The sequence below is a fragment of the Camellia sinensis genome, chromosome 1, assembly GCF_055761805.1.
Source record: "Camellia sinensis isolate YWXY chromosome 1, ASM5576180v1, whole genome shotgun sequence".
Taxonomy (NCBI): Eukaryota; Viridiplantae; Streptophyta; class Magnoliopsida; order Ericales; family Theaceae; genus Camellia; species Camellia sinensis.
The window spans coordinates 25,604,266-25,621,290 of NC_138961.1; the positions used below are offsets into that span (position 1 = coordinate 25,604,266).

General features: G+C 36.0%; 1 protein-coding gene across 1 annotated transcript; it reads right to left on the reverse strand.

The window, feature by feature from the left end:
- Positions 1 to 13,201: 13,201 nt before the first annotated feature.
- On the reverse strand, positions 13,202 to 16,052 carry LOC114323273 (ABC transporter G family member 6). The gene has a single exon (XM_028270838.2). It carries the CDS (start codon positions 15,641 to 15,643, stop codon positions 13,403 to 13,405), a length of 2,241 nt encoding a protein of 746 aa, XP_028126639.1. The 5' UTR covers positions 15,644 to 16,052; the 3' UTR covers positions 13,202 to 13,402.
- Positions 16,053 to 17,025: the final 973 nt, after the last annotated feature.

A 17,025-nucleotide genomic window follows, 5' to 3' on the forward strand; every position in this document is an offset into this window, starting at 1 on the left:
GCTTTTCATACTCAATAATTAACAATTAATAAAGAGATTTAAGGCAACACTGGGGTGTTTGTTTGGACTTTTTTGAGCCAATTTATAACTTTCAACTTTGAAAAAATTATTTTGAACTGTTCGGTTAAACTTATTTCAAACAGTATTCTAAAAACTTATTTTAACTCAAAAAAACTAATTCTGAGAAGTTACGCACCCCTTACTTTTGATTATCAGCCTCAGCTGTTGACATATTAATTTACTGTTATACTCTTAAATTTTTTTATTTTTTATTTTTTTAAAAATAGAAAAAGACCCAAATGGATTATAGATTATTATTATTATTATTATTTATGAGAAATGTAGACAAGTAGTGAATAACAAAAAATAAAAGTTAATTGAAAAAGTTACTTCACAACTTATTTAACAAACACTACTCAGCAACTTAAATCTATAATATCTTCTGAAAGAGAGGAGGAAGCAACTTCTTCTGCTTTTCCAACGGATGGAAAGGCAACAGAAGTATGGAGCGGGAGCAGGGGGTTGGATGCCAGTACTGCGCAGACATGGAAGAAATGGTAAAGGTTTCTCAGCGCCAAAAGTAGGAATGTATACACTGTTTGTGGATGACATACCAGACTCAATGGATCCAAAAGGGTTGTACGACATATTTACTAACTTTGGGGTGGTGAAGGACGTTTATATAGCGTTCAAGAGGAGGAAACAGGCAAGATCAAAATTTGGATTTGTCAGATACGACTGTCCAGTGGCGGCACAAATGGCAGTTCAGAAAGCAAACTGCCTGTGGTGTGATAACAAAGCATTGAAGGTAAAACCGGCAGACTTTGAGAAGGAACAGGGAGCTAAACCAAGGCTACCATATGGCAAACAGGAAAGAAAGGCAGAGATGTCAAGTTATGCAAATGCTACTCGGGAAAATACTAAGAAATCATATGCCCAGGTGGTAGGTGAAGGGAGAAGGAGAGTATCTACAAGTTTAACCGTAAGAGCTTATGAAGAAGGTAACGGTTGGTTGTATGAGAGTATAATTGCTCGACTGAGACCGCAATGCTCGGAGGAGGATTTCAGGAAAGAATTAACCAAGAGGGAGGTGGGAAATATCAAAGTCAGAGCTGCATGTGGAAGGGATTTAGTAATCTCATTTCAATCAGTCCAAGAGATGAAAGAAAAACTCATCATAATGAATGGTTGGATTAAGGAGTGGTGCGAATCGGTCAATGAATGGAAAAAAGGAATGGTCATTACACAGGAACGATGTGTATGGCTGAGCTGTTATGGAGTGCCATTAAATCTATGGAACAGTAAAACTTTCAGCAGTATAGGAACAACATGGGGCGAAGTTATTGAGTTGGATGAAGATACTCTTAATATGAAGAACTTACAATGTGGAAGGGTAAGAATCGTCACCACAGATATGGAATCTATCAATAGAACTGTGCAGTTAGATTGTCAAGGAATCCTATATCCAGTGAAAGTGTGCGAGGAACAGATTGTTACCAGGGTGGTGTTAACTAAGATATGCGAATGGCATAAGAACCATGATGAAGGCGATGGCTCCAGTTCGTATGAGCAAGAAGATGGACAGAGAGCAGAACAGAGGAACAAACGGGGTGAGGATGATGATGATGACGTGGATACCCAGCAAGAAGCTGAGTTGGACAAAATGAGTAACATGGCAATTACAGAAAGGAGAAGTGCACAGGAAGACAGAGCTGAACTGGAAGACAGAGAAAAAGATTTAAATGTTTCACTGGTCGAGGAAACTGACAGCAACTTGGGAAGACCAAGTTCTGGGGGTACAAGAGCTGGCGTGATGATGAGGGCGGCGCATGCCGAGAAGCATGAGGAACAGCGGGGTAATCAAAAAGTTGATGGAAAGGTGAGTACTTCAGGCTTTATGAGAAGTCTAAGTGGATCTATTCGTTACACACCTGGGTTGAATTTGGAAGTGGTTCTCAAAAAGGCCCATGAACAGAATTGTGGTATGAGCACTGTTACCGGTGTTGCTGTACAGCCCAAAAGCTATGACCCAAAACAGGTTATCAGTAACTTAATTTACCAAGCCCAAAATGTAGAGTTGGAACAGCCATACCAGATTGGCTCACGGGGAGAAGCATCAAAGACTAATCAGATAAGAAAAGCCTCAAGAAAGGAAAAAGCAAAAGGGGTTCCAGGTCACTATTTCAATGAGAAGGGCAGCCTCCAATTTGGAAAAAATAGGAAAGAAATGGCGATGAACTTGAAGAAAGGGGCGGTTTTCAGGTCAGCAGTAGCAGCAATTTCACTTTCCATGTCAAGTGAATCAAGAAGAAGAGTACTCAATGAGGCTGAAACAAATGCGCAGCTCAGCAAAGTCCTTGGGATGGACGGTATTGGTCAGGAAGAGGAGATTATAAGCAAACTAAATGAAGCTAAAACAAACCTGCAGCTTAGTAAGGTCCTCGGGATGGACTGCAAAGGTAACGAGGAGGAGATTATAAGCAAGTTAATGGAGTTGGAAGAGAGAGATATTGCAAAATTGAAGGAGAGGGAGGGCAAGGTGAACTGAATAGCATCCCTAGGAGGTATAAGGAGTTATGGACATTTTGTAATGAAGCTATTATCTTGGAATGTGAGGGGATTGGGAAAGTCAATTAAAAGGAGGAGGATAAAAAAGGTGCTCCTGGACAATAAAGTTGACATGGTGTTGCTGCAAGAGACTAAGAAATCTGTGAGTAATGAAAAGTTAGCTTGGTCAATTTGGGCTGGAGAGATGATGGACTTTATGGCCGTGGACTCAACAGGAGCTGCTGGAGGTTTACTTTGTGTATGGAATCCAGAAGTGTTTCAAATTAAAGAATGTTGCTGCAATAAACACTTTATTCTCCTATCAGGTACGCTTTATTATAGTTTTCAGTGTGTAGTGGTGAATGTATATGGTCCTAATGATGCAATTAAAAGGAAGGAGGTATGGGATATTCTGTTAAAAATGAAATCTGTTTTCCCAAATCCTTGGTGTGTGGGGGGGGATTTCAATGAGATCCGGAGAATTTCATAAAGAAAAGGGTGCTCTAGAATGGATAGGGGGATGAGAGAATTCAATGCAATGATTGACCAATTAGAGTTAATTGACTTACCAATGTTCGGGCGAAATTTCACCTGGAGTAATTCTCAGGATGGGGAAAGATGGAGTAGATTAGACAGATTTCTCCTGAACACAGACTGGGTGTGTAATTTTAACTTCAAAGTGTGGGGTCTTCCTAGAAGGTTTTCAGATCATAGCCCTATCTTACTGATGGAGGATGAGAGGGATTGGGGTCCTAGACCCTTCAAATTCATTAATGCATGGCTTCTTCATCCAGGCTTTATGAAGGTAGTGCAAAAATGTTGGGCAGAAACACTGTTAGATGGTTGGGCGGGATTCAAGTGCTTGTATAAATTGAAAGCTTTAAAAGCCACATTAAAGCAGTGGAATAATGAGGTCTTTGGTCATGTTGATTTCAAGCTAAAACAAGTTGAAGAGGAATTACATAATCTGGACTTAATGGCTGAAGAAGGGTCATTATCACCATCACAGGCTGCTAGAAGAAGGGAGGCTAAAGGGGAAGCATGGCAACTAAGTAAAATGGTGGAGTGGGTGTGGATGCAGAAATCAAGGCTGAATTGGGCAATTAAAGGTGATAGAAATACAAAATTTTTCCACATTATGGCTTGTAGTAGGAAACACAGGAATGCCTTATGTTCTATTGTGGTTAATGATTCTGCGGTGGAGAATCCTCAAGATGTTAGGGCTGAAGTGAAAAATTACTTTATTAACCACTTCTCAGATTCTTGGTCTAACAGACCAGGGCTGCTAGGTCCTTTTAACACCATTGGAGAAGATCAAAACTCTGAAGTTTTGGAATCAGTCTTTTCAGAATCTGAAGTAAAGGCAGCAATTAGGAATTGTGGGGGCAATAAGGCGCCTGGCCCAGATGGATTTAATTTTAACATGTTCCAAAAATGTTGGAATATTATTAAGGGTGATGTACTCCAATTTATGTCTGAATTTCACCAGAATGGGAAGTTGGTTCGCGGTATTAATAGCTCTTTTATAGCTTTGATTCCAAAAAATGATAATCCCTCTAGCCTTGCAGAGTATAGGCCCATCAGCCTGATTGGGTCCTTGTATAAGATTCTTGCAAAAGTACTTTCCAATAGGATGAAGACAGTAATGCCTAGAATAATTAGTGTTACACAGTCTGCCTTCATTGGGGGAAGAAATATCCTGGATGGGATATTGATTGCAAATGAGATTGTTGATGGGTGGAAGAAGGACAAAAGGAATGGGGTAATACTGAAGCTTGATTTTGAAAAAGCATATGATTCAGTAAATTGGGGATTTTTATTCGCAATGCTATCAAACTTTGGGTTTGGGGCTAAATGGGTGAGTTGGATAAAAGAATGTGTAACTTCAGCTTGCATTTCTATTTTGGTGAATGGTTCTCCAACTTCTGAATTTAAACCTCAGAGAGGGCTGAGACAAGGGGACCCGTTATCACCTTTTCTATTTAATATTGTGGCGGAAGGGCTTAACATATTGTTGGAAAGAGCAAAGCAGCTGGGTTTGATCAAGGGTGCGGTGGTGGGTTCTGACCTTAGGATCACGCATTTACAATTTGCTGATGATACTATATTGTTCTGTGAAGCTGAATGGGAGGAGATTTTAAATATTAAGAGAATATTGAGATGCTTTGAAATTATGTCGGGCTTGCAAATCAATTACCATAAAAGTGTGGTATGTGGGGTGGGTATATCGTCAACTCTATGTCAGGAGTTTGCCTCTAAATTACACTGCATTTATCAAAATCTACCTCTGAAGTACTTGGGAATGCCTTTGGGAGCTAGCCCTAGTAGAAAGTTGACTTGGCAGCCTGTGATTGAAAAGTTTAAATTAAAGCTCGCCTCATGGAAAAGAAGATACCTCTCTTTTGCAGGTAGATTAACACTTATCAAAGCTGTGTTGTCTAGTTTGCCGATATACTATCTCTCTCTATTTAAGATGCCTACAGGAGTAGCAAAGGAGATTGCTAAAATCCAATCAACTTTTCTTTGGGGAGGATCGAATCTTAGAAGGAAAATCCATTTGGTTAAATGGGGAGAGGTTACCCTTAGTAAAAGTCAAGGAGGGCTGGGAGTGAAAAGAGCTGATCTGATGAATGTATGTCTACTATTAAAATGGTGGTGGAGGTTTGGGGTAGAAGAGAAATCCCTGTAGAAGGATGTGATTTGCAAAAAGTACTATGGATCTACTGATGAGTGGTCACCTGCACTTGTAAGAGGTGGAATGATGTCTAAAATATGGGAAGACATTGTGGGGATTGTAGTTTCTAAACCTGAAGTGCTGGGCTTTTTTAATTCGAATACTACAATTGAACTTGGGGATGGTTTGAGGGCAAAGTTTTGGCTAGATAATTGGGCTGGTTCAGCCTCTTTGAAGGTTTTGTTCCCTAGACTATTTTTATTGGCTCTGAACAAATCTGAATCTGTGTCTTCAGTGCGAGCTAGAGTTGGTCAACATGATTGGTATTCATTGTTTCGAAGGAGCTTATTTGTATGGGAAATGGAGGAATTAGATAGATTGAAGGGGATGTTGCTTAATGCATCTGAGTTAAGGGTGAATGTCTCGGATAAACTGAAATGGATGGCAGACCCTTCAGGAATGTTTTCTGTCTCATCAGCATACCATTGGTGCGAATCCTCCTTCGGATCTACTTTCAGGATAACAGAGCTCATCTGGAAGAATGTGGCGCCCCCAAAAGTCCAATTCTTTGGCTGGCTTGCTTGGAAGAGAAGGATTAAGACTTCAAACTACCTTCAAAGGATGGGGATTCTGGAAAATTATTCTAGGTTACAGTGTGTGTTCTGTAATGAGGAGGAGGAAACAGACAACCATGTACTCCTACATTGTCCGTTTGTTTGGTCAGTATGGTCTAAAATTATGAGATGGTGGGGTATTCAATGGGCGATACCAAAATCAGTGGATGAATTGCTTCTTTGGTGGTCAGGATCAAAGTTCAAAAAATTAGAAAAGAAGATCTGGAGAATCATTCCGTTTGCGGTGCTCTGGTCAGTATGGAAGTTAAGGAATGATCGTATTTTCAACAATGCCCATCCCATATTCGAAGAACTCTGTGAATTGATCATAGTGAGAACTGCAATATGGCTCAAAGCTTCAAGCTCGGGGTTGCCCTTTTCAGTAAATGATATTATGTTTAATCTACATCAAATCAGATTTTGCAATAGGTGATATCTGCTGGGGTCTGCTGCTAATTTTGGTCTTGGGTGGTCTGCCTACAGTGCGTCTTTGACACTGTATGCTGTCTGTTATTGGTCTCAACCCAAGTTTAATGATCTGTGTGGATTGGTTTTCTCTGTATTGCTCATTTTGTTGGTTACTCTCCAACTTCAAGCTTGTGGTCTCTGTTCTTTGTTCTGTTTGCTGCTGATATCTGCTATCTTTGGTCTTGGGTGGTCTGCATACAGTGCGTCTGTGTCATTGTTATGCTGTCTGTTATTAGTTTCTTAAGGAATCTCAACCCAAGTTTAATGATCTGTGTGGATTGGTTATTGGTTGGGGGAAGATCATTGCTGGCAGCTGCTGTTGGTGCTTCAAAAGGGTGTCTTCTGATGGGTGTAGTGTGTTGGTTTTTCTTTGTATTGCTCTTTTTGTTGGTTACTCTCCAACTTCAAGCTTGAGGTAGTGCTAGCAGATGATTTCGTGGGCTTCCTGGTGCCAACCTCGTTGGGATCATGAGGTTCCATTGTGATGCTTTTTGCACCTTCCTCTTTATTGATGTATCCTTCATACTTTGTATGTTTTTCATCAATAAAATTTTTTTTTGCTGATCAAAAAAAAAACTTAAATCTATAATCTAACAGTTACACCAAACAAATTAACATTTTCTAATTAAAGTCATAATCTATAATTTATAATCTGTTTTAATAGCTACACCAAACGGGCCAACTCTCGTTTATAGGTTCCTTAATTATCAATCAATTATATCACTTACACATCATTAAATTTATAAAATGAATTTAACAAGTGAGCTCTTTTTTCTTTTCTTTTTTTTTATAACGCAGGTATCCCCAGCCCTTTGATTTTTCAGGAAGCCAGGACTAATCCTGCGAGATAAGTAGCCCGGGAAAAGCCGTGTACCCTTTTCAAACTGCTGCAAGCACTCAGTCAGTGAGCAATTGAACCCATGACCGTGCGCCTCATAAGTGAGCTTATATATTATTTTTCTTTAATAAATAATGAAATTCAAACACAAAATTATGTACGACTCACTCTAATACTATGTTGAAAACTTATCCAAATATTAAAATGTCATAAAGTAATTTTATTATTATCTATATCCACAAAATGTCACATGTGCTTCTTCTTTTTGTAAATCAAAGTTGATTTGCCTTTCCATTTCTTGCAATCCTATTCATCTAACCTATTTATCTAAGAATATCTTTGTTGTCTTACTGATTGCCACCAAATTGCTCTCTAATAACATTGTACAAACATTACCATCAATTAGTATAAATAGTAAAGATATGTCTACATAACTATATTTGAAAAATAAAATATGATCCAAATTTAGTGCTTAAATGTTAAATCAATCTCAATTATATAATAAATTTTGAATATTTTTCTGTGTACAAATTTTGTGTATGTAACATTGTTCGAGTATAAAAATGTGGGAGGGTGATATATATTGGATAATAAGTCTAGGAATATGAAAATCAAACACAAGATCAGAGACAAAAAATAAATAAATAAATAAAGAGTTAATTTAGCTACAAAAAGATAAAATATGTTAAAAAAGATAAAATGTCACATTCAAATCATAATCATTTTATTTTTTCTTTTACAAAAATTAAAAAATTCAACTCAAATGAACTTTTTAATCCCAAGCTGATAGTCAAAAAACTAAAAAATCAATCCACCTCCCAAACGAAGCCTTTCCCATCAGGTTCATTATCTATCTGAATATCATTTAATTTAATGACACCTCATTTTTTATGGCATTTTTTTACTTATGAGATGATTAAGTGGTGTTTTAGAAAGCTAGTAAAAAATTAATTCCTTTGACTTTTTTTTACTTTCTTTTACTTTTTTATGTTAAAAAAAAGTAGGAAGATAATCTGACTCAAAAAAATCAAAAAATTAAAAAATTGACTTTTTACTATGTTGTCCAAACGCTCCTAAGTAGATACCAATCGTATTTATTATGGCTGTCCCCATTATAAGAAAAAGGGCAGTGCTTGGTCCCCCGAATGGGGGTTCCCCGAATCCCCACAATTTCCCTTTTTAGTAAAAAAAAAAAAAAAAAAAGAAGACAGAAAAAAAAAAAGAAAAAACAGTTTCTCAAAAAGGAAATTAGGGGGATTAGGGGGACTTTTTTTTAGTGCTACAAAGCATTTTCCTTAGAAAAAATATGATATCTTCATCACTACTCTTTTGTCTAAAGATGGTCTCCAGTTCTTTGTTCAGTTTTTTTATGCGGTCTGTTTATAGGACTTATACTGATGATCTGTTTTATTTATTTATTTAATATTAATGTATAAATTATTTATATAAAAAATTAATTCAATTATTTTAAGTATATATATAATTATAATTATTAAATTGATTTAATTTAATTTAATTTATTTTATTTTTTTTTTTTTTATACATAACTTACCATCAAAATAAATCTGATAGCGGGCTAACAATAAGGAACTGAATAGTCAGCCTATTTCTACTCTTTTACCTTTATACTCTATTAATTCTTCTTCATTTAATGACCAATTAATAAGGAATTGAACACTCAACCACTTTGATACTGTTTGGTGTACTTTTGAGGGAAACTATTTTATGTAACGAGTGAGATAAGGGGTGGGTATCAGTATGTCGGTTCGTCCAGTTGGTCCGGGTCAATCTTATTTTTTTTAAATTTGGAAAAGATTTTTAATTTATAGGGACGGATTCGGCTAACATTTTCAGCTTGATATATTAATAGATTTGATTTGAAATTTATACTTTTGAAAAAGTCCGGCCCGACTTGCTATTAAATTAATTATAATATATTAAAATATATATTTTTTGTTAGGATCTAGACTTTATCTTTGTTAATTTTATTAAAATTCACATTTGTGGTGATATTTGATTGAATTTATTTAAGAAATCTTTTAATTTATAATGATGTCAGTATATATATTAAAAAATATAATGTATGATTGAATTTAATTATAAAATGTTTTAATTTTTTTTTAACATATAGCCTGATAAGGGTATTTGGGATTTATAATTATTTTTTGGGCCAAGTTTAAACAAAAGCAGGAACCCAATGTTAGGTCTAGATCGGGCTAGGACAAATATAAATGTAATCTCGGTCTAACCCCGAGCCCGGCTTGACCCGACAAATGCCCACCCTAAGTAAGATGATACGGTGTATTTTCCAATCATTACTTACCAAGTAATTAAAATAAAATAAGGCTTAAAAAATAACTGTTTGTTTGACCTTAAATGTTCGGCTACATCAAACATCGGTCTTACTTTTTACTAATTGGTGAATGAAAGGGTGACATTACATCATCTCGGTCACGTAGAATGCCCGTTACATGCATTTTTGTACAAAAATAATAATTTACAAACATAATTTGTATACATAAAATGTATCATGTGACAATAGCATGTTTGTAATTATGAATTATAATAGTGGGTGTTTTGATTAAAAAGAGTATTATTATACGAGTCCAAAAATTAGATTCAATTTTCATGCTTAGTGATGTGGCAATTAATTAAAATAACACTTTTTCTCATATCTTTTTAAATCATTAACCAATTAGGGCTGAGCAAGTGATCCGTGAAATCCGAAATTCGATCTAGTCCAGTCTAATCCGATAGGTTTGGATTGGTTTTTTGAATCCGCGGTTCGGTTCCTGATTGAAGAATTAAAAATCCGTAGTCTACGGATTGGTTCCGGATTGAACCCCATGGTTCCGGATTGGAACCGATCCGAACCGTATACAAATAGCCTATATTTTTATTATACATCCTCCCCCATAGTATCTTCTCTTAATTCTATATAAAATCTAAACTCAAACCTAAAACCATATAATATTTTATTTTATTACTCTTGTTTGTTGGTTTTTAGTTTTAATTTGTAATGGTTTAAATACTTATAGTGAAACCAAATTTTCTTATGGTTGTTCAAATTTTAGAACAGTATGTCGCTATTATAGAAAAATATGTTGCTATTGTGGAATTAATATAGCGCTATGTTCATATTTTTATAAAATTAAAGTGTTATAAATATATTTTTGTTATTTAATTATGTGAATCTGTGGTCCTAAACCGATCCAATCCGTATTTAAATGGATTGGTTCGGATTGGTTCCATGATTTAAACGGATTGGATTGGTTCCAATTTTTTAGGAACCGTAGATAACGGATTGGTCCTGATTTTATCCCAATCCGGTCCAATCCGGACCATGCTCACCCCTATAACCAATCATATCACTTATATATTATTGATTCTACAAAATAAGTTGACAAAGTAAATCATTTTCTAAAATAAAAAGACACAGACAACCATGCCATTCCAATATGAAATTTTCTATATAAAATTTTTGTTTGTATAGCATCATCCTAAATTTTTTTGTCACGTATTAAACAAACTAAACCTTTGTTTGACATAAGTTAAAATGAGGTTTTTTTGTTAAAATAGTCACAAAAAGACAAAATAAATTTTTTAGTCTAATAAGATAAAATGTTACATCTGAACCATTATCATTTTATTTTTTCTCTCACAAAAGTTAAAAAAATTAAAAAGTCTATCTCAAACGAGACTTTTGAACTCCAGACTAAAATAACTAAGCCTCCGTTTGGGAAGTGGGTTGGCTTTTTGGCTTTTTGGCTATTTTAGCCTGGGCTAAAAAGCCTGGTTTGGAAAAGGCTTTTTGGCTTTTTTGGCTTTTTGACTTTTTGGTGAGGTGTCTTCCTATTAATTTACCAAAGTGCCCTTGATTGCCCTTGAGCCACATATATCTGTAATTTTGCAAAGTCCACGTCAGCTTCCGAGAAGGTCCGAAATTGTTGGTTTATATTTTTGCCATATTTATTTTTATTTATTGTTTTATACATTAATTATTTATTTTTTGCCTTATTTATTTATATTTTTGCCATATTTATTTTTATATATTGTTTTATACATTAATTATTTATTTTTTTCCTTATTTATTTATTTTTTTGCCATATTTATTTTTATTTATTGTTTTATACATTAATTATTTATTTTTTGCCTTATTTATTTTTATTTTTATTGCCTTATTTAATTACGTGGCGAATGATAATTTATGTTTTCATGTTTTGTTTTTAAAAAAAAATTCAATGAAGCATATTTTTGTCGTTATTTTTTTTTAATTTACGATTTTGGCATTTTTTTGTTAACCCATATTAATTTATTTTTATATTTCAAAAATGGATTTTCATTTGTTTTATTTATTTGTAAATAATCTAAAAAATTTAAATTAAATATTCAAAAAATATTTCAATTGTAAAAATTTAATAAATTTAAATATTCAAAAAATTATTTTAACAACAAAATTTAAATAATTTAAATATTCAAAAATTTTAAATAATTTAAAATGTTAATATTTTAAATTTAAAAACAACTCTACACTCAAGTCGTAACCAAACACATAAAATAAAACTCAATTAATAAATTATTGAGTTAACTCATAACCAAACACATAACTCGAAATTCCATACTACTTTCACAACCCTACACTTATATCATAACCAAATACATAACAAAAAAAAAAATTAAAATTTTTTTTTATAAAATATAGTTTAAATTTATTTTCATAAAATATTTTAACAAAAAACAAAAAAAAATGTTTTTAATTTTTTTTTCAACTTTCTTTATTTTTCCTGGCAAAAAGCCTGATTTGAATTTATTTTTTTTTTTACTTTGTGTGGGCTGGCGTCGCCCCTCTTTCATGTGGGGGTAATATGGTAAATTTACTTGTAAAATTGTTGCAGCCATGCTCCTGTCATGCTTTTGTCCGGATGTGGCTAAATTAGCCACTTTTGTCATTTAGTGGCTAATTTAGCCTGAACCCAACTTGCCAAACACAGGCTAAAAAGTAAAAAAAAATCAACCCACATCCTAAACGAACCCTAATAAAATTTACAAATTCTTTTTTTTAGTCATGGCACCTATCACATTATTACTACTAAGTGGTAACAACAATCAAATTATATACTTATATTATTTTTATATCACATTTTTACGTTCTAAATTAATGTGACTCGTTCAAATTTAATTTGAATTCAACGCCGACCTATCTTTCCTTTCTAAATCATTCAACACACCTTATCATTCATAAATTTGTAAATTTAGTACAAAAATATGATCATCTTCACATTGTGATTCATTTGTAAAATATTAGGGATTAAGAGGGTGACAACAGGTTTTACATGGCATTACCCTCTCAGCACTTCATGATTTTTACAATATAGGTGACCTAATTTTTTAGGAAGAATTTAGGCTCTCTTCATTACATTATTATAATCGAGATTTTTACTAAAATATATAAGATTATGTCATACCATTACTAAAATCAATAATCTATAAATATTATGTCATTTAGAATATTAAAATCTTCCTTTGTTATTTTTAAATTGAATAATACTACAAATACTAATTACAAATGAAAATATATTGAAATAACTCTTTCGCAATTATTGATGATGTACTGACAACTTCTATTACAATTTACAATTTACAATTGAGTGATGCTATATGAATAGAAAAAAAAATACAAAAATTATACTATTAATTGCATAAATGCATTTGTCACCATTTTCTGTCAAAAGAACTTTTTTTCCATTATAATTATATAATTGATAAGACTAAAAAGGAGGATTAGTAATGTCATCAATTTTAAATTGAAATTTACACTTTACTTTTAGATTAGTTTGTTTTGATATAAAATATTTTTTTTTAATATTTTATGCTCTTTTTTTTTGGATACAAAATCATAAAATATTTACATCAAACAAAACCTTAATCTTTTATCAAATTAATTTCAATTATAATATGTTTTAGTACAAAATCTCATCCAAAAATGAAATTTTCAAACTATGTTAATCATACACTTGGTTGATCTATGAACAAAACTATTTTTTTGTGGAGGCTGCAACATTGCTCAAATAAAAATATTATTAGAGTATATAATGTGTATGAGAAACAATTTTACAACTTAAAACTCAACTTGAAATTTCACCAAAAGTAAAATCCCATATATAAATTTAGAAATTAAATTAAAAAACAAAAAAAAACACAAACATCTCCAAATTAACAGAAAGTTATACACCACCACCACCACCACTACTACTTAGTTTTTTAGCTCCTCTTGTTCTTGCTACCCAACAGCAAAGAGAAGTAAAACAGAATCCTAAAAAAGAACCCCCAGGCAATAGTAACCCACAAGCAATTCCACTTACTCAAATCAGTAATCCCCTGTTGCTGGAGTATATCTGTTCCCGTGGTCAAGCATGTCCCGCTCGAAAGATTCATCCCCAAAGTAGCGCTCATGCTATCCAACAGCTTCAACTTCAATGCAGTTGGAACTTGACCAAGCGGTGTGTTATCAAAGATCTGAACCCCTTTGACGAAACACTTTGTTGGGTCTTGAAATTCATTTTGCAACACAGCTTCGTATGGGTATTTCACGAGTGAAATGTAATGGAACCAAATCCAGTAAGGTGGGATTCGATCTCTGTTGATGAAGAAGCCGCTGAAGAGAAGGAAGTAGGCTAAGATTGCGACGACGATAGTGTAGCCGAGCATGACGTGTGGGACTACGCCAGAGAGGAAGGTAACGAAGGAGCTTCCAGCCCAGAAGGAAGCGAAGATGATGAGGAAGTAGAAGAAGAACCCTGAGAGTCCACCGTCGAGCCCTACCGCCCAAAAGGTTAAGGCGGCGAAACCCATAGAGAGGAAAACCAAAGCAGGCAATGCTGTGAGCGAGTGCGAGAGAACGTAACTAGACCTTCGGTACGCATTGTAAGCGGTTTCTCTCATGAATATGTAGCGTTCTTGGAGGAAGACTGGTAAGGCATCGGCACAAGTATAGAATGTTGTTGACATAGCGAAAGCAAAGAACCCGAGGCGTTCCTGAACACCTTTGGGGGAACTATCAAGGCGCCAGAACATTGTGGCTAAAATAAATCCCGTGACCATAACAGCACCGAGTCGAATGCCAAAGAGTTCTGGCATTCGACGCGAGTTTGTTATGGCACGTTTGGATAGTACCGCCATTTCTACCCAGAGAGGGTTTGCGAAGGTAGGAACCATAGAAGTTGGACTAGCATTGGTGTTAGTAGCACCGGAGACGAGCTTTCCTCGTGAAATGCTCGCACTGATTGCTTCTTTCAATGTCAAACCATGTGTTGGTGTGTCTGGGGCTCGAGAACGCTTCAAGCTCTGCCATGACTTGTTGAATTCGACTAAGCTTTTGGTTCCTCCAGGCGATCCTTCGAGTTCGCGTATCAGATCGAGCGCAAACTCGGTTCGATTCTCGGTTTCTGGAATCGGATGCCCGAAATCAGCGAAGAAAACTGGGAGATTCATCGGTGAACCACTGTAAACGGTTTGTCCGCGTGATAAGAAGATCAATCGATCGAGCAAACCGAGGATTCGATAGCTTGGTTGGTGAACCGACATGATTACAATGCTTCCACTCTGTGCGATTCGTTGTAAAACCTTGACGACCATAAAAGCACTGGTTGAGTCGAGCCCCGAGGTAGGCTCGTCGAGGAAGAGAATGATTGGATCGTGAATTATGTCGATTCCGATTGAAACACGGCGGCGTTCTCCGCCGGAGACTCCACGGTGGCCTTCGTCTCCGATGATGGTTTTGGCGGCGTTTCGGAGCCCTAGTTGATCGATTAGGGCTTGGACTCGCATCTTCTTCTTAGATTTGGAGAGAGTTCGAGGGAGTCTGAACTCTGCTGAGAACATGAGAGTCTCTTCGACTGTGAGCATAGGAAACAACAAATCGTCTTGCATTACATAAGCAGAAATCACTTTCAGAAGCCTCGATTCCAAATGCTCACCGTTGAGAGTCACTGTTCCTTTCAAGCTTCCTTTAGCGATTCGGTTCGCTAGAGCGTCGATCAGAGTCGACTTTCCCGAACCACTCGCTCCGAGCACCGCCATGATTTCACCGTCACGAGCAACTCCAGAGATGTCATTTAATAACACCTTGGTCTTCCTGAACACATTTTCTCCGGCGACTGGCTCCGCCGTGACCGGCGGTCCGTGGTTGCTCCGGCCGCCGAGGAAGGAAGGGAGAGCGAGTTTGCGGCGGATTTTGACGCTGTAGGTGAGGTTGTTGAAGGAGAGAGCGAAAGGAAGAGAGCGAGGCTCCAGGCTGGTGTCGCTCAAGTCCAGGACCTGGTGAACCGGAGTCTCGTCTCCGGTGACCTCCTTCCGAACGTCGCCGACGGACTTCAGGAGCTGGCCTAGCGTCGGTGACGCCCCTGTTACGGCGGCGCTTGAGAGTTCTATCGACTGATTTCTCTGGAAAAACGACAATCTATCTCTCGCCGGAGAGGTGTTCTCCGCCACCACACGAGACATTTGTTGATATCTCGACTTTTTAGAGAGAGAAAGTTGAAGCACCGACTGAGAGTACAGAGCGAAAGCGAGAGCTATATATATCTATATGGTTTTAGAGAGAGAAAGTGAGGTTTTGCATGAGGCCGATTCTCGGGAATTCGCTAGAGTGCGCCGGGGCGGGTATCGGGGTGTCCTTCTCTTTCTTTCTCTATCCCCGTGTTTTTTCGGAACGAAGCTGAAAATATTTAGGTCAGATGTTGTGGAACTTCTAATCTCTGTTTTGTTTCAAACTCAAACCCCACCCTTTAAATACAAATCGAGTTTTGGGTTTTTTTAAATATATAGAAAATTGATGTAGGTATTGAATATGTACATACATGATATAAAAGTATGTGTATTCTTTTCTCTCTCTAACAAATGGGGTTAAATTGGAAATGGAGGTGAGAGAGAGAGAGGTGACCTACACTTCCTAATCTGTTTGCTACACGTCTTGCTTATTTGGGGATGCAAGGAAAAGACACGTGGATGGTTGAGATTGAGTTAATGTGACACGTGGCAATGTGGTTTTTTTTTGGGGGGTCATGGTATTTCCATTGGGCGGTTTGATAAATTTAGGTGGGGATGGTAAGCTACTGTTTGTCAAAAGCTGTGGATTGGTCCAAAGTGAAAAAAAAATTTTGGGCGTAAGCAGTAATAGACTGAAATCAATTGTATACCTCATTGATTAGGAAAAGAGTAAGGTTTGAGATTTTAAAAATTTTATTAAATATTTTATATGAGTGTAAGATTCATATAATGTGGGTTTTATGTGGGTCTCGTACTTATATGAGATATTTGATAAATTTTTTAGTAAAATTTTTAAAATCTCTAACATTTTTGTTAGAGAAAGTGTGAAAAGATTTGAATTTGGGAACACAGGTAAATTAGTAGATTAATAATACAATCCTTTTTTGAAAACATATGGGCGGCGGCCCGTAGACTGTTAGAAGCCTGTTCACGGTTTGAGACAAGCCCGGTCCAGCTAGATTCAGGTTTGAGTTGTCATTTTGAAAGTCGGATCATGAACCTAGCTTGTCTGGCTTGACCTATCAGTCCACTCCAGGCCTACTCAAAACCCGGTCCGCTAGAGGCCCAATGTCATTTTTGGTGAAAAAGAATAAAATTTTGGTGAAAAAAATAAAAAATAAAAATAAAAATAATTTGTTCAAGCCCAACTCGTCCAACGTCCGAATATCCCCTAGACCTAGACCTAGGTCTAATTTTTTGACCCATAGACAGGCCCAATCCAAATTTTGGCAAAAACCCACACTGGCCGACATGGACTGCCCCAAATCCAGACTCGAATGAGCCGAACCAAATTTACACCCGCAGCTAAGAGCAAATAACACCCAAAGACGTTTGTT